We start from the raw sequence: 26,140 nt of genomic DNA, 5'->3' as shown, positions 1-26,140 counted from the left end.
CGCAGGCTCCCAGCTGTGGTGGCACGTCCCTGCTTGCAGGGCAGCGGGGAGATGCAGCCCTGCCTTGCCTGGCCCAGCTTTGCACTTTGCCGGGAGGTCGAGGAGCACCCTCGTCCAGGTACGCAGACCCCCCCAGGTGCTGTAACCCCCCCACTGGCACACCCAGCCAGCTTTAGCCCTTACCCATTCGAACCTGTCCTTCTGTAGGATTTCACCTGCGTTTTAACTAACTACCCCATGGGGAGCTGTGAGCTGGTTTTCTGTGCAGTTCTCCTGCAAACTGAGCGGTTCTGCTGAATCTGCTCTTCTGGTGCAGCCGGAGATGATTGCACCCTGCTAGTGCACACTGGGACACCCATGAAGAGCAGACCTTTCCAGGCGCTTGGACCTTCCCAGCCTTCTCCTTATACCTCAGTTTTGCACAGACTCAAACCACCTTCGCTTTTGACTCCTGTGCAAAGATGAAATTGGCCATGGTCCACAGGCATGGTAAAAATTGTCTTACCTTTCAGGCTGTCTGGCATAAACCAGACATGAACCCTCCCTTTGAGAAGCATTTCCAAGCAGGTCTTCAGCTCCAGTGTAATTCAGCCCTGGGAGCTTATAAAAGGCATGTCTTTGCTTTCATTGAGGCACTAATTGCTTCCACATTACAACCTCCTGCGTGCGGAGGTTTAGCACGGGTCAGGAGCACCCGTTTTTTGTTCCCAGCTGGGGCTGTCGCTAGCTGGCTGCTGCTTTTGTGGCACAGCACGGCTTTTGCAAAAGCCCTACAGCACCCGCCCAGCACCAAGCCCCTGTGCTGCCCCAGCTCACTGCTTGCATGTCTGGGTTGGATGCAAAAGGATGCTGGGCATGGGAGGTGTGCATGCCCCCTCCCTGCACATCTCCATTCTGGCAGCAAGACTTTTCTCCTGGGTATGCCTCCGGCACCCCCTGAGCCCACGTGCAGCCCACCTGTCCTTATAGAAAGGCTTGGGTTTTTTTTGTTTTGGGTTTTTTTGGGTTTTTTTTTAATTATTATTTCAAAACCAGGGGACCTGCTACACCAGACACTTGCCTTGGCTGCAGTTTTTCACATCCAGCCCCTGGGCTGAGGACCACCGCTGTGACAGAGGCAGGTCTTCCAGCTGCTCTTTCTGCATGCAGAGCTTGTTTGCCTTTCATGTTGTGCTTTTCCCAGACGTACAGCAGCAGAGGAATGTTATAGGGGATGCCTGGTTTGGATTTGTCAAGCTAGTTTGAACAGACCGCAGCCAGACCCTTGTCGTGCCTCCCAGTTTAGCTGAAAGCAACGTGCCTTTTTCCATGCCTTTTTCCATGCCTGCTTGCCTGGGATTGCTCCACATAACCCCAACAAGTGAGGAGGTGCAAGCTTCTGCTTTCCACTGTTTTACCCCCCCCCCCCCCACCACCACCCCATTACATCAACTGTGTTACTGGCATGAGACAGGTTCTCCTCAAGGCACAAAATGTTGTGTATCTGTGCGACAGTGTAAGCAAAACCCAGTGCCTGTGTTAGCTCTGGCTGGAAATGTCATTTTAGGCAGCAAGATGGGGCTGGTGCCGGGTTTCTGCAGGCTGGCCCTGTTGAGCTGTCTGAACATAGCTGCAGTGCAGGCTGGTGAAAAGGCAGGTTTTGTCATCAGCCAAATTAAAGCGACTTCTCCAGCCCAGGCTGCACACCCACCAAGGAGCGTGGACAGACAGTGTTGGGAGGGGGAGCTGGAGTAATGCCCCGCCGGGCTACTCCCAGGCCCAGCACTGGGGCCAGCAGCCCATCAAAGGTCCATCTGCACAAGCCTAGAGATGGACAGGGGCACAATGGCAGACAGGAACCCAACTGAAGGACTCCTGAGGAACGAACAGCCCTTTCAGGCCATCAGCCCCTCTGTCCAGGAGCAAAACCCATCACTGTACGTCTTTGTCTTGGAGGGGTTCATCAATGTTTATAAACACTTGGAGGGATGGTGCATAGAGGACGGAGCCAGGCTCTTTCCAGCGGTGCCCAGTGACAGGACCTGAGGCAATGGGCACAAACAGAAACACGGGAGGTGCAGTCTGAACATCAGGTAGCGCTTCTTTACCGTGAGGGTGATGCAGCCCTGGCACAGGTTGCCCAGGGAGGTTGTGGAGTCTCCATCCTTAGAGAGGATGGTAAAAAAACAGCTAGACGCAGCACTGGGGAGGCTGCTCTAGGTGGCCCTGCTTGAGCAGGGGACTTGGACCAGGAGACCTCTAGAGGTCACTTCAACCTCAACCGTACCATGAGTCTGTGTATCATGGAGCTCTCCAGGTCACCTTTTGGGCTAAGGAGGATAGCTGTCTAGGGGCATGGCACATATCAGGGCATGCAGGGGAAGAACACCTCGAGATTGCACAGGACTTGTTCAGGGGAGGAATCAAAGGTGAGAAAAGGAAGGGATTTAGGGGACAAGTGTGGGAAATAAGAGGGGTAAGGGGTTAAAGAGGGCTAGCTGTGTGTAGTGAGCTCACCAGTATGCTTGTCTGGCCGTGTCCTGCACCTGATCAGCACAATCTGTCCTCTGTCCTCATTAAATGCCTTTCCTTCCTGGGTGAGGGCTCTGTACTCTGTGTCCACGTGTGTGTACGGGAACGTGAAGGCAGCAACTGGAATCAGACCGTGTGTGTCTGCGTGCTGTGTGTCCCTGGTGCTGCAGCTGAAGTGGGGACAGGCACGCTACCGCTGGTGAAGATCAAGCTGGACTAGCTGGAGAACAGGTGAAACAGGCTGGGAGAAAAGGGATGTGGGAGTCTCCAAGGGCCAGCTCAGGGCATCAGAGCACCTGGATGGCTCAATGAGAGGGTAAGGCATCAGTAGTGTGGCCAGCTGTGGGTATATTGGCAAGACCAACTGTACCCATAACTGGAGTGGGGCTGCAGCCGCAGGGCCTCACATCTCCAGGCGTCAGCAACTGGGCAAGTGGCATCACCATCTGGCCCAGCAGCTGGAGGGATCCACCGTGTGTGTGTGTCTCTGTGTGCACACATGCATGCATACAGGCCATTGGCGCTGTCTGTGTTTGCATTAAGGGCCGTGTGTCTGCCTGTGATCTGTGTGGCCAGACACGTATGTGGTGTATATGTTGCACTCTGTGCCTACTGGGAATACATCTTCAGCCTCGCTAGTGGCTGGACCTGGCAGGATGGAACGGCAGCAGCCTCACCTCTCTTCAACTGTCAGGCCCGGCATGATACGCTTTTCTCTAACACTGGCCTTCCTGCCGGAGCTTTCATGTAGTTAGCAGGATGCTTATGCCCACACAAGCATGCTTTGTCAGCGATTTGAAAACGATACGAAGGAGTAAAGTTTTTGAAATGTTTTATTCTACACCTCAGTTTCAGAAACCTTTACACAAGCTACAGAAACCAAATCAAAGCAGTGAGTTGCAAAAGTTTCCTCTTCAGGCATATGAGCTGACCTGCTTTTCATTAGTTTACCCTTCCTATGTCCAAGAGCAGGGCATTGCACTCCCTTGGACTGAAAGAACCTGATTTCTGGTCAATGTTGTTGAATTCCTATCAGCCACTAGTAGGGTCATATCCACACTGGAGCATTCCCCACTCCTCCCCACTCCCTCCACCTCCTTCACCCTTGGAAACACTGTAACACCTCCAAGACAAGTTGATTTCTGACCTGTGGGAGCATGTCTGCAAGAGAAGGCCTACTCTATCAGCAGCAACACCAGCCCAGGGCAGGCAGGTGAGCTTCCATCCTGTATTTCAAGAGGGAACAGGTACGTGGATTTGCTCACAGGTACTGGCAGGTCCCAGGGAGAAGCTGTTTCACCTCTCACAGCAAGGCACCAGCCAGGCAGCTCATTCAGAACGGCTGCAGTGCAGCAGCTGGATCAGGTGTGGACTTGCAGAGTTCCCCCAGGCCTGCTTTCAAATATGTGCCCATCTGCCTTTAAAAAGGAGTCCAAGCTCCCTGGAACAACAATAAGCAACAAGGCTCTCCAGAGGCTGTTCTGTCTTCTGCCTTGCTCAGATGATGGGAAGTGCTATCTCCTCCCTGTGATTTTCAGGTTTTCCACTGTGGAGGGAGGCCTTTTGGTCCTGTAGGCAGCAGTGCCTGCGATGCGGGCTCCTCTGATGGTACTGATGTATGGCAAAAGGGGAGGCTCCCGCACCACCAGTGCGGTGCCCCTGGGAGTATAGGCTCGGAGCAGCAGTTCCTCTTTCGCGTGAGCCGTCACAGCCACCCAGCCTGCACAGCCAAGAAACCCACAGTCAGCCAGACAATCACTAGGATCAAAATGAGGGTTCTGACACAAACGCAGTGCCTCCCATGTTGGCTAAGAACCTGAGCTACCCAAGTGTGATTTGTTTGAGAAATCAAGCTCAAAGGTAATACCCAGCCCTTTCCCAACAGAAGGCAGCACCTAACCACAACTTACACTCCCCAGACACAGTTCTTTCCTGATGAACAGAAGAGGAACGGTGGGAACTACCAAAACCACAGTAATAAAGCTTTCCAATCCATGGTGCTTTCCCTCTCAGCTGGACAGCTGACAGTGTCACAGCCATTCCTGATGCTGTGGAACTTGCATGGCAGCCAGAGCATAAAGTATTCCAGTGCTGTTGTCCTGTACAAGCACGGCTGCCAATCTCCATTCTTGGAGGTTGCCAAGCCTCAGCTGGACAAAGTCAAGGCTGCCCTGATTTTGTGTTGGTAACAGTACTGCTCTGAGCAGGAAATACGGCTTCAACCCTTCAGAGGCCTCTTCCCATCAAAGTTTCTACGATGCAGACTCCATAAAGCAAACTAATGAAAAAATATTATATTACCTGCAGAGGAAAGCTTGATATCTGCGACTGCCTCAGTGGTACCAACTCCTTTCAGTGTAATGTCCTGAGGGACAAGTGGGGGGAACTCTTTCATTCGTTCTTCCCCACCCATGGGAACCTAAGATCAAAACATGGAGAAAAGATGTAACAGTCAAGAGATGCTTCAGCACTCCTACCTTAAACTGGTGAACAAGGCACAAGTAGGAATAAAGATATTAGACCACTGTTAGCCAAGAGCTGGCCTGAATACCCTACAGAAGTTATTTCGGGTTTGCCAAGACCAGAATCAAGATCACACCTGGACCAATCCAGTGAGAGCTCAAGATGTAAGCAAAGATGGGAGTGCCCACTGCAGGACCCAGCTGGTGGCTCAAGCCAGCCAGCTTGATGTGAGTGACAGCACTTGCTCTCGATGTGCACAGGAATGGAGCTACCACTCAAGAACAGTTCACCCTGTCCCACTCGATCTGCACATGCTACACAGTATGTGGCAACAGCAAGGAAAAAGTCAGACCACCAAAAGATGAAGGGATGTGCAAAGGATGCGGTAGGGAAAGAATAAGGAAGGTACATTTTTTAGCTGCAATCGGTTCTAAAACCTCAACCTGAAGTTTGCCATTGAAAATATCCCCATTGCTGCCTGCGCTTTAAGGCTGTTCAAAAAAACCCAAGCATCACAGAACACAGCACTGCAAATCTTATCAGCCTGAACAGAGGCTCTGCTGAAAATGCATCATCTTGCGTGCTCTCTCCTAACACAGCCGCAGCCAGGCAGTCTGCAAGACTGCTCCACATTGCAGATCTCTACTCACCCACTACAGAAGTCCCAAACTCCTGACACATGCTGGGTTTCCCCATCTGCTGCACCCCAGACAGGGCACTTCACCAGGTGGGATGGCCTGCCTGCCACCAAGAGCCCACAACAGCACCTCCTCTTACCTTTAGGAACTCTTCGGCAGCATGCTTCTCATAGATGGCATCTGCATTACTCAGGGTAGCAATGCGGACTGGCAACAGGTTAGAAGCCATGACAGTAAACCAGGCAGGCTTTTCTCCCTGAAATAAATAACAAGGAGAGACTGTTACTTATGACGACATAAAAGCAGCCCTGAATTGCTCTTTCCTGCTCCGTTTCTCTTCTGCATGTTGAAAATGTTTGGCTGATGTCCCCTCCTTGTCTGAGGGGCCCTTACCTCTGTCACTGCAGACCAGCCAGGGTTTACATAAACAGGGGAGCTGAGCTTTCAGGAGAGAAGTGCCCATGGCTTGACCATCCTGCCTCAAAGTACCCCCAATAACACATCCCCTGCCATCACACCTGCTCAGCTCAGGCAAATCATCCAAGAGTTATCTTTGCTCTTGTTTAATCCCAAAGAATAAACTCAGTGTGGTTATTTAGCATGAGAGGTGATGGATGTCTCCTGTTTGGTGCTTCTTCTGCCACTTTACATTTCTAACACCCACCTCTCATCAAACCATACTTGGTTCCAAGCTGCTCTCAAGCTATGCAAAGACTGAACGTGGAACAATTTCAGCAGGCACTCTCATCACTTCTGCATGCACAGCAAACAAGATCAGAGAGGGGAGAGACATCTACAAAAACTGCTAGCAACCTGAAATAAGGAAACTCAAGTATGGCAATTCCTTCAAGTTCATCAAAGACCTAATCTGAGGCAGAGGCTCCTCTGTCATGATCTGAGCACAACTGTCTTCCTTCAAGGTCTCTGGAGGATGTAGATACACAAGACATACAGCAATGCAGGGAGATAGATACCAAGGACTTGCAGGGCCTAAACATGCACAGCTCAGCTTGGTAGGAGCAGCATTACATGGAGAACAGGCTTATAGCACAAAGCCTAACTGCCAACCCTGCTGCACTGGACACGTCTCTGAGCCTGATCCTCTCATCAGGAGATGATGTGACACTTCTTTACCCTGACCTCAGGTTCCCCAGGCTGCCACCAGCTGTGTTCTCGACAACTCCCAAGAACATAAGTCATCCCTCATGACAGAACAAGCCTTGGACAGCCCTGCGATTGCCTGACCTTGCAGTGTTTCTGCAGAGGGTGTTTACTGCCAGCAAGTTGTCACCTGCACCACCATCGTACTCTGTCAGGAATGCAAATTCAGGTGCTTTCTTGAGTCCCTGACAGTGCCCAACCAACCTGCCTAGGAAGTTCTTTTCCGAGGGCTTTGCCCAAGACAGCATTGATAAAGACAGTTTGTCTTCTGCTGGGTTGCTATCCTCACAAACAGCATTTTTTCCGAGTAAGGCATTATTCCTCTGTGCTGCCAAGCCATTTTTTGGGATGGGGCTCTGTATGCTCACCTTAACTATGATGGTGTTATGCCATACTGGTGTGCTATTACTTACAGAATGCGGCCCCCTCCATCTTTCTGGCTTTCTTCCAGCAAGTTGAGAGTGTCCCAAGAAAAGTACCAATTCAACATTTCTATGGTGATCTTGGAAAGCTGACTGAAACAAAGTAATAGCCATACACACACTCCCTTCCCAAAATAGGGCAAACTACTGAGGAAGGCATTATTCTAAGTGCTAGACCCAAAACTCAAAGAAACCACCCCTTCCAGAGGAAACATAATGGGAAGTCAGCTCCGCACAGTTCAGTAAAGGTGTATGGCATGAGATTTCTAATAAATGGAAGAAATCAGCAGGGACACACACACAGCACCTTTAAAAATATTTTTACAGAATACATGTACGTTTAATTGCTTCCCTGGGCAAATTCTTCAGAGAGGTCTGTGTCAGGGAAGAAAAACACCCATGGCTTTTCTCTCTTGGAGGACAGCTTTCACAAAACACAGAAATGAGGAAATCCACCTATCTTCCCAGTTAATTCTGTCACCCTCCTTCCTTCGTCCCTTCCTCCCTCCCTCGTGTCTTTGTAGGGTTATGGGAAGCATGTTAAAATGAAGGCCTTTGCCAGCACTCAAAAGCAGTTACTGTTATACAATAAATATTGCACATTGGTAACAAGTATCAAACCTTTCTAAGGCAACTCCCCATCCCAAGGCATTTTGACTTTATGCAGTGCTTGATGAACAGATTCATCATCTCAAAAGCAGCAAAGAAAGGTTCTAGGAAAGCTACCCAGAAAGACTTGTATCATCTAGTACTATAGTAAGAGATGAAGGGCTTGCTCACAAAATCCTTTCTTCTTCCCTTACCTGTAAGTAGTCTACACGTCCCAAGGCTGCTAAAAACAAGACCATTCCTGGTCTGAGAATAAAGGTCCGTGGAATGATGGCCTGTGTTGGCAAAACCAGCTTTACTTCTTTCTCTGTCAGGAGATTTAAAACCTGCAAAATAAATTGTACTGCTGCAACTCATTCCAGATGTTTCAATGGGGACAATGAAATGAATATTGGCATTATATTGATAGAAGAAAAAGATCAAGTAGAGCAGTGTGAAAAACATCTGACAGAACAGTTCAATTCTGGTCCACACAGTAAGTGAGAAGCAGGAGGAGGCAGGGATGTCACCAGTCCCCATGGCAATGCAGGGTCCATAACAACTACACAGCCTCAGTACAGTCCTTGCACTTCATGCTCTTCAGAACTTTCCTATCTCCTTGCACTTTTTAATCTTCCCAAAAAAGATGACCTGCAGCTCTGCACAGATATCAAAGCAATCAAAAATCAAAACATGACTTTTTTTGGATGTGTGCGCTACACCAGCACTGGCTTCAGAGCCACTGCTCTACTGAAACACTGAGGTAGGCCTGATGTATTTGAGCTATTAACAGGAGCACTGCAGATCCTGTTAGCTTTCGGAGAATGCTTTTGCAAAGATTTGTTTCAGTCACACACTGGTTATTCTCCTAAGCTCCACCTTTTTCAGTAGGCTGGTAGAGCTAAAAGAGTGCAAACTTCATTGGGTGATGCTGGTATAAACTTGCTTACAGCCTTATCGCTTACTTCCCTTCATTTAGACGTTAAAGAAAGTTTGATGATGCAATCACATAGTTCCTTTGCAAAGATCACAGTATGTGCTATTCAGAAATGCAGCAGTGTTAACACAATGAACCCTTCCCAAGTAAATACAAACCATATTTTAAAACAACTGCCCAAACCAAAAGAATCTCAACCCCAGGACTGCTGCATGAATACTCTCATAAGCACAGCTAAGGCAGAACAGTCCTCCCAAACCATGTCATCCCAAAACACAATACCACAGGGTACCTACACAGTTTTCCTTTATGATCCCTGGAGTGTCAAAACACCAGCGAGCATCCTTCACTTCGTTGTCTGAGAACTCCTCTCTTTCCTCACGCTTCCCAGGGGAATGTCTGGGATCTTCATCTATGCTGTAGGAGAGCATGTCAGGATCAAAGTCAACCACAGAGCTAGACTTCTGCCGTTGAAATGTTCTTCCAACTCTTCCTGGATTAAAATGAAAGGTTTTCTGGTAATTAACTTGCCTTTCCTTCAACGGGACATCTGTCCCTTCCCTTGCTTAAGAGATGCACGCTGGTAAAATAAAGGTGATACAGATACTATGTGGCTAGAAATGTCTGTGTTCAAAAGCCAAGATGCTAAGAAATCCCTTCAATAATTCTTGCTTGGTACTCCTCAAGCCCCAAAATCTTAGCAGGGGCCAGATTACACACACTCCATTTTTTCCATTTTACAGTGAAGGAGGCTGCCTTTTTTCAGTGCCTTACACTGTCAAACACAGAAATACTTGAAAATCAGAGCTACCTGCTGGCAACCCCCTCTTCTGGATACATACTAAAATGATATACAAGCACCGTGGCCTGCAGCCAAAACATGATTATTTCAAAATGAAACTTGTTTTCTTCCTTTGGGAATGAGAATGGCCTATAATGCAGTATCACTGTGAACTACTAAGCTATCAGAACTAGGTTAGCAGATGCTGATGGGAGGTGCACTGCACAGAGGAAACCTCTGCAATGCTACTACAACAGCCAAAAACAAGTACTCAAAATAAATATTAATGATGCTATTTACAGAGGAGCTAGAGATCTTGCATCCATTACTCAGGGAACAAAACTAGTCAAAATAACCTGAATGCAAGTTTGGGAAATTTTTATTGCTACTATAGAGAGCATGTTCTTCCTACAATTAAATGGAAATCAGCTCTTTCAGAGTGGGAAGAAATTACTTGCCAAAACCAGCTGTGTTCTACAGCAAATTGAAGAGTTAACAGTACTTTGTGTAATGCAGTACTTACATAGGGGCAGAGGGGCAATTCCTTTTACTAAGGCAATACTCACCCACTAAGTAACCTTGTTTTTTAAGGCGATTAAGGTACTTTTTTTCTTCACTGCTTAGCTGATCTTCTGTTTTTGTTGCCTCCTCTTTCAACCTCTCCTGCCTTCGGAATATCCTGTCACATGTAGGATTAATAATTGGAAATTTCAACAGGTTCAGTGTTGTTCCTGCAAAAAACCAGAATGCACATTTGGGCCTCTGACTACCTAGCACATTTAAGTTCCGAGGAGAAGAAAAAAAAACAAAACCAAAACTTTGCAACTTTTGGATGAAACCCAGTAACATCAAGTTGGAGGTGGAACTACAGCTGTTCCCATAAAGTACTAGTCTCTCCAGCCAGGGTAGCACACGAGGCATCCATCTGCTTGAGATCTGCTCTCACCTATGGCTTGATGAAATGGGTCTCTAAGCCAAGTGGTGCCAAAAGACTGACCATACACCCCAGGCAAGTCCCACCTCCAGGAAGCTTGGTTTGGCCTATGACTGTTTTACAGGTGCTCACCAGCTTGCCTCCTGGTCTCTCTAGACCTGAGGGCACCCCCAGTTGCTAGGGACATGGCAAGGCACAAAGACTGGGTACTGTCCCCACTGGCAGGGGAGCACGCAGCCCAGCTCTGGTTTACCAGCCCCCTTAGCGCTGAGATGTACGGCACCCTCTGTGCGCACTTCCCACCCTCGCTGCCCCAAGGAAGGTGACGACTGAAAGCACGGCACAGCACTGGAGCTTGCTGCCCCGAGGAAGGTGATTGAAATCACAGCACAGCACTGGAGCTTGCTGCCCACAATAGTGATGCTTCAAGGTGGTGGGCACCCATTCGGTGACAGGTCCTCTCGCCCCAGGGCAGCCCTGCGGGAGGCCCGGGGCTAGGCAGCCCGAGTGCCCAACACTGTGTGTGATTCCACCGTGAGGGGAAAAGCGGCGCCCCTGACCTGGCCAAGAGGAGATGGTGGCCCTGTTGATGATGTCAGGGGCACGGGTCTTGCAGTAGTCAGAGTACAAGAGGATGTTGAAGAGCGTTGACTTGCCGGAGTTGGTGGCACCCAGCAGGTAGACGTCACCGGCGCACTTCCAGGACTGCTGCAGCCGGCTGATCAGCCCCTCCAGACCGAAGCCCGTCTTAGCACTCACCAGGCGGATGTCCACCAGCGGGGCTCCGTGCAGGCCGGCCTGGGCGCAGGCCGCCGCCACCCGCTGCCGCAGCCGCCCCAGGTGCCCGGGGGAGTCGGCGGGCAGCAGGTCTACCTTGTTGCCTACCACCAGCAGCCCGGCAGCGTTGGCGTCGGGGCCCAGCAGCCCCAGTAGCTGGGGGAGCACCGGGTCGGGCAGCTCCAGCACGTCGAGGAGGTAGAGGAGGAGCGGGCCGCGGCCGTGGCGCGGGGGGCGGCGCAGAGCGGCACTCACCACCTGCCGGTGCTGCTCGGGCGGCAGCTGCAGCCGCAGGGCCCGGCCGTAGCGGGCCAGCCACCAGCACCGCTGGCAGACGGCGCCCCGCAGCCCCGCCGCGCCCTCCGACAGGCTCCGGTACTTCTCCGCCGGCACGAAGCCTGGCGCCGCGCCGTCGCGGCACTGCAGCTCGGCCCCGCAGCCCGAGCAGCTCACGCCGCTCGGCGGCACCGAAGGGTCGGGCCGCCCCGCCGCCACCGGGCCCCGCTCCCGCCGCTCCCTGCCCGGCTTCCCCTCCCGGCGGCGCGCCGCTACCGCCGCTGCCTCGTCCGGGTCCGGCTCATACTCGAGGAAGACAAACCGCTCCTCCTCACCCCTGCCCGCCGCCCCACGCCGCGGCAGCGGGAGCCAGGGCCGGGCGCGGCCCAGGCGGGCCAGCAGCGCCGGGGCCAGGCGGTGCATGGCGGGCCCGGCGCCCAACGGCGGGGCGGGGGGGAAGGGGAGGGGAGGGCAGGGCAGGGCAGGGGGCGGCTGCCAGCCGCGCGTGCGCAGCCCCGCTGCCTTCTGGGAGACGGCGCGCACAGCCGCCCCGCCCCGCCCCGCGTGTGAGGTGCGCAGGCGCCGCCGTGCCGCGCTCTCGCCGCCGCAGTCCCGGGCCGTTGGGCGCCGTTCCCCGCCAAGCCCCCAACCCCCTCCGAGTCCCGCTTTCGGCCGCCGCCTCCCGCGGCTCATCCCGCCGCCACCATGTACGACGCCGATGAAGGTGAGGGTGCCGCGGCTGCGGGCCGTTCCCCGCTGGGCCTTTCCCGCGGTTCAGGCCGGCGGGGAGGGAGGGAGCGGGGCGGCGGGGTGGGGGGCACGGTGGGGTTTCTGGGCTGCCGGGGGAGTGCCGGGGGGTCCCTCAGGATCCCTTCGGTCGCCGTGTGCCGGCGTCGCCTCAGCAGGTGAGGAGGGATGCGGAGGTGGTGGGAGCTGGGCTTAAGTGTTGTGCTTCCACGGCAGATATGCAGTATGATGAAGACGATGATGAAATCACCCCCGACTTGTGGCAAGAAGCCTGCTGGATTGTTATTAGGTGAGCTGCTAAAACTTACTTTTCCTCACACTTCAGCTATACGAGCCCTTGGGCTTACAGGTGACATCCAGTTCGTTCACTACACGTCACAGAAGCTGCAGGCTTGGTTATGCTGAATATGGTGTGTTGTAGCATGTTCAGAGCAGAAGGGCTTTAAGCAGAAGCAGCAGGGTTGTCAGGGGTTAAGAAGCCCTACTGATCCCTGGTGGGATAGGATGCGCTGTTTCGAATGAAGTAAGAAGTGATTTTGATTCCATACCAAGCACGTGCTTTTGCCCACCACCCTCACAGCTGATGCTGGTATGAGAAAATAGATACGTGGCTTTTTCACTGTGTTATGTTTTTCTAGCGAGACATGAACAGGCCTTGCAGCTCCTTGTGACTGTTAAAGAGTGGGATGCTGTGTGGAACTGAGTAAAAAGTGTTTTTCTTGCTAAGTGCATAATTTGTAAAATGTATATGACTGATGCCTTAGAGTAGCAGATGCAAATGAAAGAATAGACCCGTGGGTTTGGTCCCATAGGCAATCTGGATGGAGAGCAGAGATGAGAAACTTTGGAGGCAGAAGGAGATCTTTTCTTTTGCAGTCCAGTGGAAAGTGCTACCTTTGCTTTCAGTCAGGTGAGAGGTAATTAAGGGAAGTCCTTCAGCCAAAGCTGCACATCACTCCATATGATGAAACACTTCTTTTGCTGTGGAGGTGACCAAGCACTGGTGTGGGTTCCCCAGAGTCTCTGTCTCCATCCTTGGTAGTATTCAAAACCTCTCTGGACATGGTCTTGGGCAGTCAGCTCTAGGTGACGTTGCTTGAGCAGGGTGAAGGGACTCCAGAGGTCCTTTCTAACCTTAATTGTTCTGTGATACAGGTTGCCCTTCCTCTTTCCCCTTGTGCGATAGGGGAGTGTGCCAGCAAGATTCACTGTGGCACAGAATGATAGCCAAGGGTGTGTTGTCTTCTTTGGTGAAGCCTGAAGTTATTGGTAGGGAGATAGTTCTTACATTTTCTCTAGAGATCTTGGCAGCAACGGGGCAGAAGCTGAGGCAGTGCAGGTTCCCTGGCTGTCTTCAGGAATGTGAGGTAGAGGAGCTTGCTGGTAGGAGCTAGTGCAGCAGACATGTTTAGGTCATCCCATTAAAAGTTAGGATGTGGGTCTTCCAATTTAGACTTTGATTTTTACTGTTAGGTTGTGCTGGGTTGAAGCTAGGTGACACAAAGGCTAAGGCAAATCTGGAGGAGTGAAGCTGGGAATCTCTGTGTGACTGGAACAGAGGGTATCCAAGCTAAGGAAAGTTCTGAGAATTGTTACTGACTTAGGGGTATGCACTCAGATTACTGCAGCTTGCAAAAACAGTTAAAGCAAAGTAATTTACGTACATTATTGAAAACTAAAGTGGAAGCTGCTTTTGCTGAGGTTTGTCATGATGCTTCCCTTCTAATTTAAGTAGATTGTGCGTACAGTTGTGGCTCAGACAAAAGGTGGCAGCATGTCTGTCTTTCAAGCAGTGAGAGAATTGTTAAACATTTTTGAGCATCTGTGTTTGAAACTCTTACCTCAGGAGAAGTGAATGTGTTTGATTCTGTGCTGTATTTCATGGAGTTCGGATTATTTTGTAATATATCTTAAGTTTGTTGATGTATGAAGTACATGAATAAAATTAAGATCTTTTATTCATTAATGGCTTTTTTTTTTAGCTCCTATTTTGATGAAAAGGGTTTAGTCAGGCAACAGTTGGATTCTTTTGATGAGTTTATTCAGATGTCTGTGCAGAGAATTGTTGAAGATGCTCCACCAATTGATTTACAAGCTGAAGCCCAGCATGCCACAGGAGAAGTGGAAGAGCCGGTAAGTGGAGACCCCCAGCAAAGGTGATGTGTTTTTACAATGTAAAATTATTTTAGGTGGGTTTTATTCAACCCCCCCAACCCAAGACACAGAAATAAGTCTGAGTTATGACACTGCTTATGTAGTCAATAGGACAGAAGTATGAACTCCTTGGAGTCTATGAGATACATGGACAAGTTTCCAGATAGTCAGGTACATGGCTGAGAAACATGTGCAAGAGCTTTGTTATCTGTAGAATCAAACTTTCCTCTCCTGTAGAGTTACTCTCTCTTGCTGGTTGAGTTGAGAATTTGTTGGTTGCGTTGTGAGATGACCAAGAACAACTGGCTGCTGCAGCTCATGTTTTCAGTTACTGTATGCAACCGCATTGACAGGGATGCTACTACTTGCTCTACTGAGCAAGTCAGATAGCCAAAAGCAAACGATATTTTGGTGGGATTTTGATTTTCAGTAGCTTTACTGTGGCAATAAAGGTTTATAGCTGAAGAGTTCTCTGTTAGCTTTCTTTGGCCAAAATTAGGTCCAAGTTTTCAGAGTGCCATTGCTTGTCACCTTCCATTGGCACGACATTCCAAAAGGAGAACAAATTATCTAAGGTCTATGCTGCATGACGGCTCTTCTACAATGTGTGTAGGAGGTGTGTCCACCTTCTACAGTGTCTATGGTGCTTTCATCTGTGTCCCTCATGTGGTGTGATCCCTGTTCCATAAGTGCAGATAGTGATGATCTGTTGCCCTGCTGTCAGTCACTACCTTGCTGCTTCCCTCTAGAGATTTAATGGAACTTTAGGACACCCAAGCATCGAATGTGTTACATGTTTTGGCTGTTCCTTTGTATCTTTTGGTTGGCAGACAGCTATCCTGTAGAGAGAATAACAGATTTCTTTTAGTTTGTTAGACAAACAGTTCTTAAACATTTATCTCCCTGTAATTCTTTTTATTGATTCTTCTGTTATTCTGTGGATATTATTGTGGAATTCTCTAGCCGTGCAGTTGTGTAGTTGCTATATGCACTGTAAGTGATTATGGTTCAGATTGCAAGCATCATTTGTGCCTGGCTTCTTTTTGCCCAAAAGCTACTATTTTACTTTCTCAAATCAGAGAGGTTAGTGTCTTACTCTTATTTAGCAAATTAAAGTTCTTAGGAATAAGTCTAGATATGAGAAAAAGGAAACTTGCTTTTTCCTTCAGAGTCACTTGCTAGCAATCTCTTGCCTTGTTTGAAGATACTGGATTAATTTAAGGAGGCTGAGTATATAGGATTAATTAGACTTTTTGTTTCTTTCTCCTGACGCTTCTCCTGACGCTTCAGCCTCAAATTTTGAAGGCAATTTAGAGCACATCAGAGGGTTTAATGACTGTGTTCAGAGATAGGAATCACAGTAAATGAGTTCTCCTTGAGTGCTTGCCTGAGAACTTGGGAGACTTGGTACTATGCAAATCCTGGAAAAAGGTATTTCTTTGGGTAAGAATTGAGAGAAAATTTTTGACCTACAAAATATTTGCCAACAAGGCTCTGCTACCTACTATTATAGGAAGCTTTTGTGCCTTATAAATATCAGATTGTTTTCAGGTCTTTCTAACAATTCAAGTCTTAAAACTGATCCTATAGAATCATCCTAAGAACTGTTCTTACCCAACTTGCTGTGTTTTCAGTTATTGATAACGGTTATTCTTCTCCAGTAACGGTTTTAGTTAATAGTAAGTGAGAGAGAAGATAGTGAATGGAGAATGCTAGTTACTAGTATATCTTGGGGATAGAGCAGCAATGACTCTTCAGTTTGTCTGAAAGCTGTGGGGTTTTTAATGAATTGATGCAATAATCCGTTTAATCTCTAGAGGAAACAAAACCACTTAGCACAGATGTTAAAAAGGTGGTTCCTGTGCCTCTGTGCAAGACAAAACATATGGGATAGATAATTTGCACTTTAGCCTTTAATAATGAGTCCAAAGAAAAGGCTGAATATAAGGACTTGAAAATACATTTTAGAAAGGCTAAAGCCACTTGTGACATGAACCATAAGCCAACATTTTTTTTCTCTGCATTGGAGCTTGCTCTGCTAGAGCAAGTGTTGCTTTGGTGGTGTGCTGCAGCAGAGTCCTTATGGCTGAGATAAGGTAAAACACCTGCATGGAATTCAAGTTTTGTTTTCCTAATAGATACTCTCAACTGGCTTCTAGGCAGATACTTAGGTGGGGTGGCAGCACTGTAGTTCTTTATTTGTGTTAGTTTCTATTCTGCAAAGGGACATGGTGGGAAATAGCAACTTGAAAGGCTTGTACAACGCTTTCTTCAAGCTGTATACATGCAGGTCTGGTGATCTGCTTATGTTTCTTTGCATGTGTGGATTTTGGTCTGTGAAGGAACGCTTCGTGAGTAGCGTGGCTCATCTCTAGGTCATTTTACATGTAAGGAGGCCAAGAGCCAAGCTGCCTCGGCATGCTTGTGCATCAGGACTGAGACCACACATATGAAACACTTGAACAAAGCTACTGTTGGGTAACTGCTGGCTTGCTTTTAAGTTCTAACTCCCCCTACCAGATACACAAGTGCACTTTGAGTATTGTTTTAAAACTTTTACCACTTTATTTTAAATGCAAGGTGAACTGAATGCTCTAAATCTCCTTGCACTAGGATTCTGAGGAGTGAGTGGCTCTCGGAGCAAAGTGAAGAACATGAGAATTGTTTGGTTGCTGAAAGGTATCTGTCCTTTCATCCCCACAGTTTCACTGTAACACTTGAAAAGATTTATGTGGAACTGAAATAAAGCTATTGAGATGTTTTATACATGGGAGCAAAGCTTTATGAAGCCTCACGCCTTGTTTGATATGTCACTATCTCGTATGTGTTGAAGCAGATTCACCTTTTTATGTCATAAACCCAACAGTTTTATTTATTTACATAATAAATATCAAAGTAGACATATGCATGGCATATTCTGTTTGTTAATATATTTACAGACTTGGAAGATTTTGAGTTTGTTAGCTACTTTGTAGGAAGAAGACCTTTTCGGGTACTTTATTCTTCTCTTACCAATGTTTTTGACCCTTCAGTCTCTTTTGTTTTTTTCATTAATGAGGTGTTCAGAAATTATAGAATCATAGACTCATTTAGGTTGGAAGAGACCTTTGAGATCATCAAGTCCAACTGTTAACCCATGACTGCCAAGTCCACCACTAAACCATGTCCCTAATGCCACTTATAGGCATTTTTTTTAAATAGCTCCAGGGGTGGTGATTCTACCACCTCCCTGAGCAGCCAGTTCTAATGCTTGACCACCCTTTCAGTGAAGAAATTTTTTTTAATACCCCATCTAAACCTCCCCTGCTTCAAGTTGAGGCCGTTTTCTCTTATCCTGTTGCTAGTTATCTGGGAGAGGAGAACGGCCCCCACCTGCCTACAACCTCCTTTCAGGCAGCTGTAGAGAGCAACAAGGTCCCTCCTGAGTCTGCTCTTCTCCAGGCTAAACAGCCCCAGTTCCCTTAGGTGCTCCTCCCTAAGACTTGTGCTCCAGACCCTTCACCAGCTTTGTTGCCCTTCTCTGGACATGCTCCAGCACCTCAACGTCTTCTTTGTAGTGAGGGGCCCAAAACAGGATTCGAGGTGCAGCTTCATCAGTGCCAAGTACAGGGAGACAATCACTGCCCTTGTCCTGCTGGCCACACTGTTTCTGACACAAGCCAGGCTGCTGTTGGCCTCCTTGGCCACCTGGGCACACTGCTGGCTCATGTTCATCTGGCCACCAGCCAGCACCCCCAGGGCCTTTCCCACCAGGCAGCTTTCCAGCCACTCTCCCCGAGCCTGTAGCATTGTGTGGGGTTGTTGTGACCCAGGGGCAGGACCCGGCACTTCTCCCTGTTGAACCTCATGCAACTGGCCTCAGCCCATTGATCCAGCCCATCCAGACCCCTCTGCAGAGCCTGCATGCCCTCAAGCAGATCAACAGTCCCCTGCAACTTGGTGTCATCTGCAAGCTTACTGAGGGTGCGCTTGATCGTGTCCTCCAGATCATCGATGAAGTTACTAAACAGAACTGGCCCAAACACTAAGCCCTGGGGAAGACCACTTGTGACTGGTTGCCAGCCAGATGTAACTCCATTTACCTCCGCTCCTTGGGCTTGGCTGTCCAGCCAGCTTTTTACCCAGCATAAAGTACACCTGCCATGAGCAGCCATTTCCTTCAGGAGAATGCTGTAGGAGACAGTGTCAAAGGCTTTACTAAGGTCCAGGTAGACAACATCCACAGCCCTCATTCACTAGGTAGGTAGTCTTGTAGAAGATCAGGTTTGTCAAGCAGGATCTGTCTTTCATAAACCCTTTGCTTTGAGTAGTTTTTTGATCTAGTAATCTGGAGGGGGATTGTTTTCGTACCTTCAGCTGAGGACATGTGGCAGCATTGATTGTTAAACTTTAGGGCCACTCTTGAACAACCAAAATGGATGTTTCTTCCAGTACAGGTAAATGTCTTTTTATTTTCCAGCCCCGGTATCTGTTGAAGTTTGAACAAATCTATCTCTCCAAACCTACACATTGGGAAAGAGATGGAGCACCCTCACCTATGATGCCCAATGAAGCCAGACTGAGAAACCTTACGTAAGAATGAACTCTGTGGTGGATAAACACAAAGAAGGACTGGCTCTGCATTATTTATTGATAGTCTTTTTCAATTTATTAGTGCCTTGAAAATGTAATAATTACTGCTGTATTTATATTTTGATGTCTAGTTGTTAAGTCCAGGTGATGATTTGGTAATAATGGTTAATATACCAGTGAGTGCTTGAATAACTGCATTCATTATCTTCTGTACAACCTCGAGTAATAACTGACAGATAACACAGTGGTGTTTTCATTCTGTAGGTATTCAGCCCCCTTGTATGTGGATATAACTAAAACAGTTATTAAAGAAGGGGAGGATCAGTTACAGACACAGCATCAGAAAACTTTTATAGGAAAAATTCCTATTATGTTACGTTCAACATACTGTTTGTTGAATGGCTTAACTGACCGTGATCTTTGTGAACTGAATGAATGCCCGCTTGATCCTGGTGGCTACTTTATCATTAATGGATCAGAAAAGGTAAGGGATTATACCTTCCACAGCCATCTTTACAGACACTCAAGTTCTGTTACTTGTTTCAATACGTTTTGCCATAAGGATAAGCACTCTTATTCCAGTGTATCAAGGTTACTCTAGGCGCTTGTGATCTTGTAGAAAGATGGGCTTTTAGTCCTCTGTCAGATATTGAGACACCTTTTCTTCTCTGAGGCATGCATCCCTTCAGTTTCACGAACTGTTTTGCGTTGAATGCCACTAAGTATTCTAGATATTTTCCTTTCCATTTTCAACATTGCAGAGGAGCATGCACTCTAATATGAGGTACTTCTTCACTCAAGAATCTCCTCCAGTTTGTTCACAGCTGTGTAGATACATTTTGTTCTAAGAATAGGTTCTTCCCTCCATTGCTGTGGATTCAGCTTTAGCAAAATCATATCCTGACCACGCTTGTGCCTCACTAATGAAACTGCTGGGTTTTTTGTAACTGACACTTGGGCAAACACAGCAAAAGAAATAGAATTGTATTTTTTTTCTTGGGGAGGAAAAAAAAATAATCTGGCTTTGACTGTCAGAGCTGGGATTAAAATTTAAATGCCTCTGTAGTGCTTTGGCCTTGGAAACAGCGAAGTGCTTTATCAGTGTTGTGCCTAAAGCTAACAAAAGTGTCTCAGCACAGCTAGTAGATGTGGTAAGTACATCATAGAGAACAGTGTTCTCAGAGGCTTTTATTTTGGTTATTCTATCTTATCTAGGTGTATGTTTTGCTTAATACTATATTTTTAAAATGTAGTGTAATCCATTTGAGTTTGGCAAATTGACTTCATGCTGTGCGGTGCTCTTAAGGCACCTAAAGCACTGTACTTGTTACTTTCAACATGCCCTTTTGTCAGTTATTTACTAATGTTTTTGTTTCTAACACAGGTTCTGATTGCTCAAGAGAAAATGGCTACAAACACAGTGTATGTGTTTGCAAAGAAAGATTCAAAATATGCGTACACAGGAGAGTGCAGATCTTGTCTGGAAAATTCCTCTCGACCAACAAGTACTATATGGGTTAGCATGCTGGCCAGAGGTGGGCAGGTATGCCTAAGCGTTAATTACCCCTGCCCTGGGGCTTACAACAAAGATTGTGTTAGGAGTTTTGTTACTGTCCTTTCTCTTCGTGTTATTTACCTTTGGGATTTGGAGAAGAGATTGCTTCTGATGCTAAGTTGTAAAGAAGGTAAAATTAAATGAAAATATATTGTTTGTCACAGATTACGCCTGTCTCTGGGACAAATAATTTGAGGATTGAAATGAAGACTCCATTTGTGGCAGGTTTTAGAGCAAGGCTAAAAAACAATTTTAGTATTACTGTAAATGAGTTTTTAGAAAATCCAGAGAAGCTGAGTCCTGGGTTTTTTTGACAAAGGATGAGAATAGGAGCAGGGACCCTGTCTTTGCTGACGGCCAAGCTAGTGTTTAGATGTGTTTTGCAGACCACATATTAATTCATATTTAACATCTAATTGTGCCACCTGTGAGGGGCAGTAAGTGCTGTTCATCACTTCAAAAGCAGAAGGTACCAGTACCCATTTACCATTGCACTGATGTTTGGAAACTCCCAGGCATCTTCCAAGAGTAACTTTAATAGAAGCCTTACACCACTCTAGCTCCTGATGGCTGGGGCACTCTTTAATGGTTGTCCCTCAGCATTCCACAGTGTTTGTTTCTTTCTGGGAGGAGGGAGCAGCTATTGAATAATTGCAAGAATGGAGAGTCTTACATAGTGGATTAGAAAAGCTGGGCTGAAGCTGACAGAAGGAAACATGGATGGGATTGCTCTTTGCAAATACATAAAGGGAGAGAAATGATCCATATGGGTGAACAAGTAGTAGTACTTAAATTCCTTTGTATCAGCAAAAACCTTCCAAGTTTTTGCAGACTTCTAAAGTTAGAAATGTTTTTAAAATAAAAAAGTCACTACTGGAGTAAAGTTTCAGAATAGCTCCTTAGCTGGCCTGCTGAGAAGTCATGGTTTCCTGCAGTGCTTGAATAAATACACTTACGATGCATCATCCAAATCCAGAGAGATACACTTATTAAAGGCAAGGTCATTTAAGACTAATGTATGTTTTTCCCCATCTTTTCAGGGTGCGAAGAAGAGTGCTATTGGTCAGCGCATTGTAGCGACTTTGCCATATATCAAACAAGAAGTCCCCATCATAATTGTCTTCCGTGCACTAGGCTTTGTGTCTGACAGGGACATTTTAGAGCACATCATATATGATTTTGAAGATCCAGAAATGATGGAAATGGTAACATATGTTAAATAAGTTATATCCTGGCTTGACATTTGGTGATGTGTAGGTGTGGCTAATCATCATTCAAAGTACTGTTCGTTTTCCAATTTAAATGTATTACTTTATTGTTTTTGTGGGATGCCTGTTGGAAATGTCAAAAGTTCTCTGCCTAAGCCTATTCTAATGAGTATTTTAAGTGAACAGAGTGCAATGGACATTTCAAAGAGTTAATATGTATTTGGAGAGGTAGGGTCTTATCCTGCTGCCATTGACTAATTGTAAAATCCTGATTTATACCTGAAACAGCAACAGGCCTAGAATGTAGTTGAATGAGAACTATTTTCAGATGTCTAAACTATTTTTGTGTGCTTCCTGCATGCTCCCTTACTGTTTTCTGCTGCTCTTGAAAGAGCTACTACAGTAAAGCCAGAAAGAACTGGATTGATAATTAGCAGTTCCTGAAAAGAATCGTTAGCAAACTACTGCATAGTTTCTTTCAACTCCAACAGGCACTAGATACTACAGGATTTTGCTGTATTTTGTGCATTAGGTCAAACCTTCTCTGGATGAAGCATTTGTCATTCAGGAGCAAAATGTTGCTCTAAACTTTATTGGATCAAGAGGTGCAAAGCCAGGTGTCACCAAAGAAAAGAGAATCAAGTATGCTAAAGAAGTCTTGCAGAAAGAAATGCTCCCGCACGTTGGTGTCAGTGACTTCTGTGAAACCAAAAAGGCCTATTTTCTAGGGTATGTCAATATTTTTTGTCACACAAAAAATTGTTCAGGGCACATGGACCCTGAACACAGATTTTATTCACATACATGGCTGGAAGAATGCACTGAATGGTAGTTTGTTTTTAACTTCAGCCTTCTGGATACTCAGTGATAAACTTAAGGGCACTGGTATATTTTCATAGCTGAGAAAATGCAAATGCTGATAACAGGAAAAAAAATTAAACAAAACAAGCCTCTAGCATGTTCTGAATCTTAAGTTAGATATGATGTCAGTGATAAGCCTCTAACACATTCTGGATCTTAAGTTAGATATGAATGTCATTGATGATTCTTTGACATCACATTGCATGGACCACACATAGAAGTTGATAACTAATGTGTAGATAATTACGGATAAGCTGTCTGTAATGTAGACCCACTCTAAAATTACTAGCACATCCTTTTGATCGCTGCTCATTGGTATGCAGATGAACTGTAGCATCAGGAGACTTACCATTTTACACTTGATTCTATGAGCTTAAACATAGCCTGTATTACAGTACAGGACAGACATGCAGCAGAAGATGCATTATCATCATGATGTAAAAATTTAACTTCTCTCAGTAGTTACCTGAACTTTCAGTGTGTCATTCACCTCTAAGGACGTAGGTGCTGAAGAGGTCTGTTTTAGGACATAAGTATCCTAAAGATCTAGAATGGACAGCCTCTAGGAAACAGTTCACTTGATATATCTATGAAAGCATGTAATCTTTGTTGTGACTGTCTGCTGTCAGTTTAAAACATAAACTATCTTATTTGCTTAGGTATATGGTTCATAGATTGTTGCTGGCAGCACTGGGAAGAAGAGAGCTTGATGACAGAGATCATTATGGCAACAAAAGACTGGATCTTGCTGGGCCACTGTTAGCTTTCCTGTTCAGAGGGTAATTATAATTTATACATTTTCTTTGGACATAATTAATGGTAGAGGCATTGCCAAGTCTGTGCTTCTAAATTAGTCAGACTATTCTGCTGCCTCTGATAGTCGGTCTTCGGCTGCACAGCCTGTATCTGATTAGACTTTTTTGTGGAGTGGGTACTTTAACAGTAAGTGGTTAGCATCAACTTGTTTTGAAGCATATTTTGTGCATGTTCACAAACAGGTTAATTTGTTGTGGGTTTTTTTTCCTCCTCTAGTTACAAATTACTTCTTTTCAGGAGGCCAGCGACATTTTTTCCAAATAGTGCTGAGTAAGCTGAATTGCTACTGTACTGTTTAATCATGTTTCTTGGCATCTTCTACAGAATGTTTAAGAATTTACTGAAGGAAGTGAGAATATACGCACAAAAGTTTATTGACAGAGGGAAAGATTTCAACTTGGAGCTGGCAATTAAAACAAGAATTATTTCAGATGGTTTGAAGTATTCGTTGGCAACTGGCAACTGGGGTGACCAGAAGAAAGCTCATCAGGCCAGAGCAGGAGTATCTCAGGTACAATAGCTGAATAAGGCATGGTAATACTTGTCAGTTTACAGAGGAGTGAAGCTATATCATGGAAGAGTTTAATACTGCTTGGCAGCCGTGAATATTGTATGTTAAACAGAACCATTTTTAAAAGGAAGCTTTCATAGCTGAAACAGATGAAGATCCAAATAGTTGAGCCCAGTGTGGGGTTTGGGGGGGGTTTGTTGTTGTTCGGTTTTGGCTTTAGCTGTTGTGTTCACTGCTAAACAGTTGGTGTAAGTCTTGTAAAGGCTTCTTGTGTTACAGCATATGCTTGTGTGCCTGGTCAAGTCCTAGTCCCAGGGAACCTTTAGGGAGGATGGATTTCTTCACTTTAATTACTTCCAGTGCTTCACAGGTGGTTAAAGAAACTTGAGTGACACCTTGTAATATAAGTTATTCATTCCATACCTAATGACGATGAGCACTAATTTTATTAGCCCAGAGAAGTGCTTAGTTGAGCCTGTTTCTCATAAAAGTGGAAACAGGAAAGAGGTGACGGTTTTTAATGCTAGCACATTTTGTTGTCAGGAGCCCTGGTGAGATCATTAATTTGGGGAGAGCAGACTTAGGAAAGGGGCAAAGATGGTAGCTGTCCCTGGATGGTATGTTGTTGGTGTAGGAGGGGCTGGTTTGCTTTTTAAATAAACTCTCACATTTCAGGCTGTAAAAATAAATTTTCTTAAATTTTTGAGAAGCCTTGAGCAGACTCAGAGAAGAATGTAAATGCTGATTTGCTTGTGACAACTAAATTGTTAGTGTTTCAAACTAAGTTTGAAAAGATCTGTATCATTGTACTGGTAGCCCCTCCTGGTGAAAACACAGCTTAAAAAGTATTTTTACAAGTATCACTCATTCTAGTTACCTGATCAGAGTAAGCTATACTACAAAAACCAGCTCTCTGCTTGGATAACTGTGTTTATGCTGGGCTTTGCTGTGGTATAAGCATGCTCTGAAGACTTCTGTCATTACAACACCGGTTAGGAGCTTGTGATTTTAAGGGTAAACTTAGTCTAAGATTAGTGGAGGTGAACTGAAAAGTGTAGCTAACAAAAATCAGAGCTATTTTAGTTCAAGTACATCATTTCTAGAGGGCATTGATCCTTTGCTCTAATGTATCATGATGCCTGTCCACAACACACTTAAACGTTGACTGACTGAATTCCTTACTACACGTAGGTGTTAAACCGTCTGACTTTTGCATCTACACTTTCCCATCTGAGACGCCTGAATTCTCCAATTGGTAGAGATGGTAAACTAGCCAAGCCCAGACAGCTGCACAATACACTGTGGGGGATGGTTTGCCCTGCTGAAACCCCAGAGGTAACAGAAGTAATATTTATGTCAGTACTTAGTCATGTCTAACTGCTTTTATCTGCTAGTCATTTTATAGCCGTGGCACTTCTGATGATCACTTGCACTTGTTTTATTTTTTTAAAAAACTGCTGACATGAATATTTAGCCTTGTAGCTAACTCTGAATTTGAATGGTAGAAATTAATGAAGTACTTTCTACATAGCATGTTTTGTGTCCAGTTCCTTGAGGACTTGAAGTTTTAAGTCCTTGCATCTTCTTGGGGGATCTCTTTATTTGGAAATGCAAATTAACTTTGTGTTTCTACCAGGGTCATGCAGTAGGACTTGTGAAGAACTTAGCCCTGATGGCTTACATTTCTGTGGGGTCTCAGCCGTCCCCAATTTTGGAATTCTTGGAAGAATGGAGTATGGAAAACTTGGAAGAAATATCTCCAGCAGCAATAGCTGAGTATGTGCAAGTGAAACCATTTAAACAGACCTAAGCTTTTGCTCCTGCACAACATTTCAAGTGTTTGGGGTTTTTGTTTTATTTGTTTGGGTTTCCCTTTTTCTAGTGCTACCAAGATCTTTGTTAATGGCTGCTGGGTAGGAATACACAAAGATCCAGAGCAGCTCATGAATACCCTAAGGAAGCTCCGTCGTCAGATGGACATCATTGTGTCAGAGGTATAAATTTTACATAGAGTTTGGGTGTCTTTTTAGATGAGAATGATGTCTTGATACTATTTTGCAAGTTCCAAACAGCATTATTTGCAAGTCTCTTTCTGAATATACTTCACATTGCCTGGAATTTTTTTGTTTTAGGGATTTTGGAGGGGTTGGTCCTTTTTGGGTTTGTTTGTTTGTTTGACGTTGTGTGTGGTTTCTTGTTTGGTTGTGGGGTTGTTTTATTCATTTTGG

General features: G+C 46.1%; 2 protein-coding genes across 2 annotated transcripts in view; one reads left to right on the top strand and one right to left on the bottom strand.

Moving 5' to 3' along the window:
* Nucleotides 1-3,326: 3,326 nt before the first annotated feature.
* Nucleotides 3,327-12,181, bottom strand: NOA1 (nitric oxide associated 1). Its single transcript, XM_005436706.4, has 7 exons — nt 10,996-12,181; nt 10,068-10,232; nt 9,017-9,213; nt 7,999-8,130; nt 5,752-5,868; nt 4,813-4,930; nt 3,327-4,231 (listed from the first exon to the last, which is right to left on the bottom strand). The coding sequence occupies exons 1-7, from the start codon at nt 12,179-12,181 to the stop codon at nt 4,026-4,028; spliced, it is 2,121 nt and encodes a 706-aa protein (XP_005436763.2). The 3' UTR covers nt 3,327-4,025.
* The window catches only part of POLR2B (RNA polymerase II subunit B), a 21,644-nt gene continuing 7,581 nt past the window's right edge, over nt 12,078-26,140 (top strand). Inside the window, exons 1-13 of the mRNA XM_055711585.1 lie at nt 12,078-12,212; nt 12,452-12,524; nt 14,218-14,368; nt 18,849-18,961; nt 19,226-19,445; nt 20,346-20,504; nt 21,557-21,721; nt 22,257-22,453; nt 23,245-23,364; nt 23,726-23,912; nt 25,104-25,247; nt 25,549-25,688; nt 25,795-25,906. Of these exons, the coding sequence (XP_055567560.1) occupies nt 12,194-12,212; nt 12,452-12,524; nt 14,218-14,368; nt 18,849-18,961; nt 19,226-19,445; nt 20,346-20,504; nt 21,557-21,721; nt 22,257-22,453; nt 23,245-23,364; nt 23,726-23,912; nt 25,104-25,247; nt 25,549-25,688; nt 25,795-25,906 (1,800 nt within the window). The 5' untranslated portion in view covers nt 12,078-12,193. The remainder of the gene's footprint in view (nt 12,213-12,451; nt 12,525-14,217; nt 14,369-18,848; nt 18,962-19,225; nt 19,446-20,345; nt 20,505-21,556; nt 21,722-22,256; nt 22,454-23,244; nt 23,365-23,725; nt 23,913-25,103; nt 25,248-25,548; nt 25,689-25,794; nt 25,907-26,140) is intronic.

This window comes from Falco cherrug, chromosome 1, assembly GCF_023634085.1.
Source record: "Falco cherrug isolate bFalChe1 chromosome 1, bFalChe1.pri, whole genome shotgun sequence".
Taxonomy (NCBI): Eukaryota; Metazoa; Chordata; class Aves; order Falconiformes; family Falconidae; genus Falco; species Falco cherrug.
Note: the sequence above shows the minus strand (reverse complement) of the source record. Positions and strands in the feature narration are given on the sequence as shown.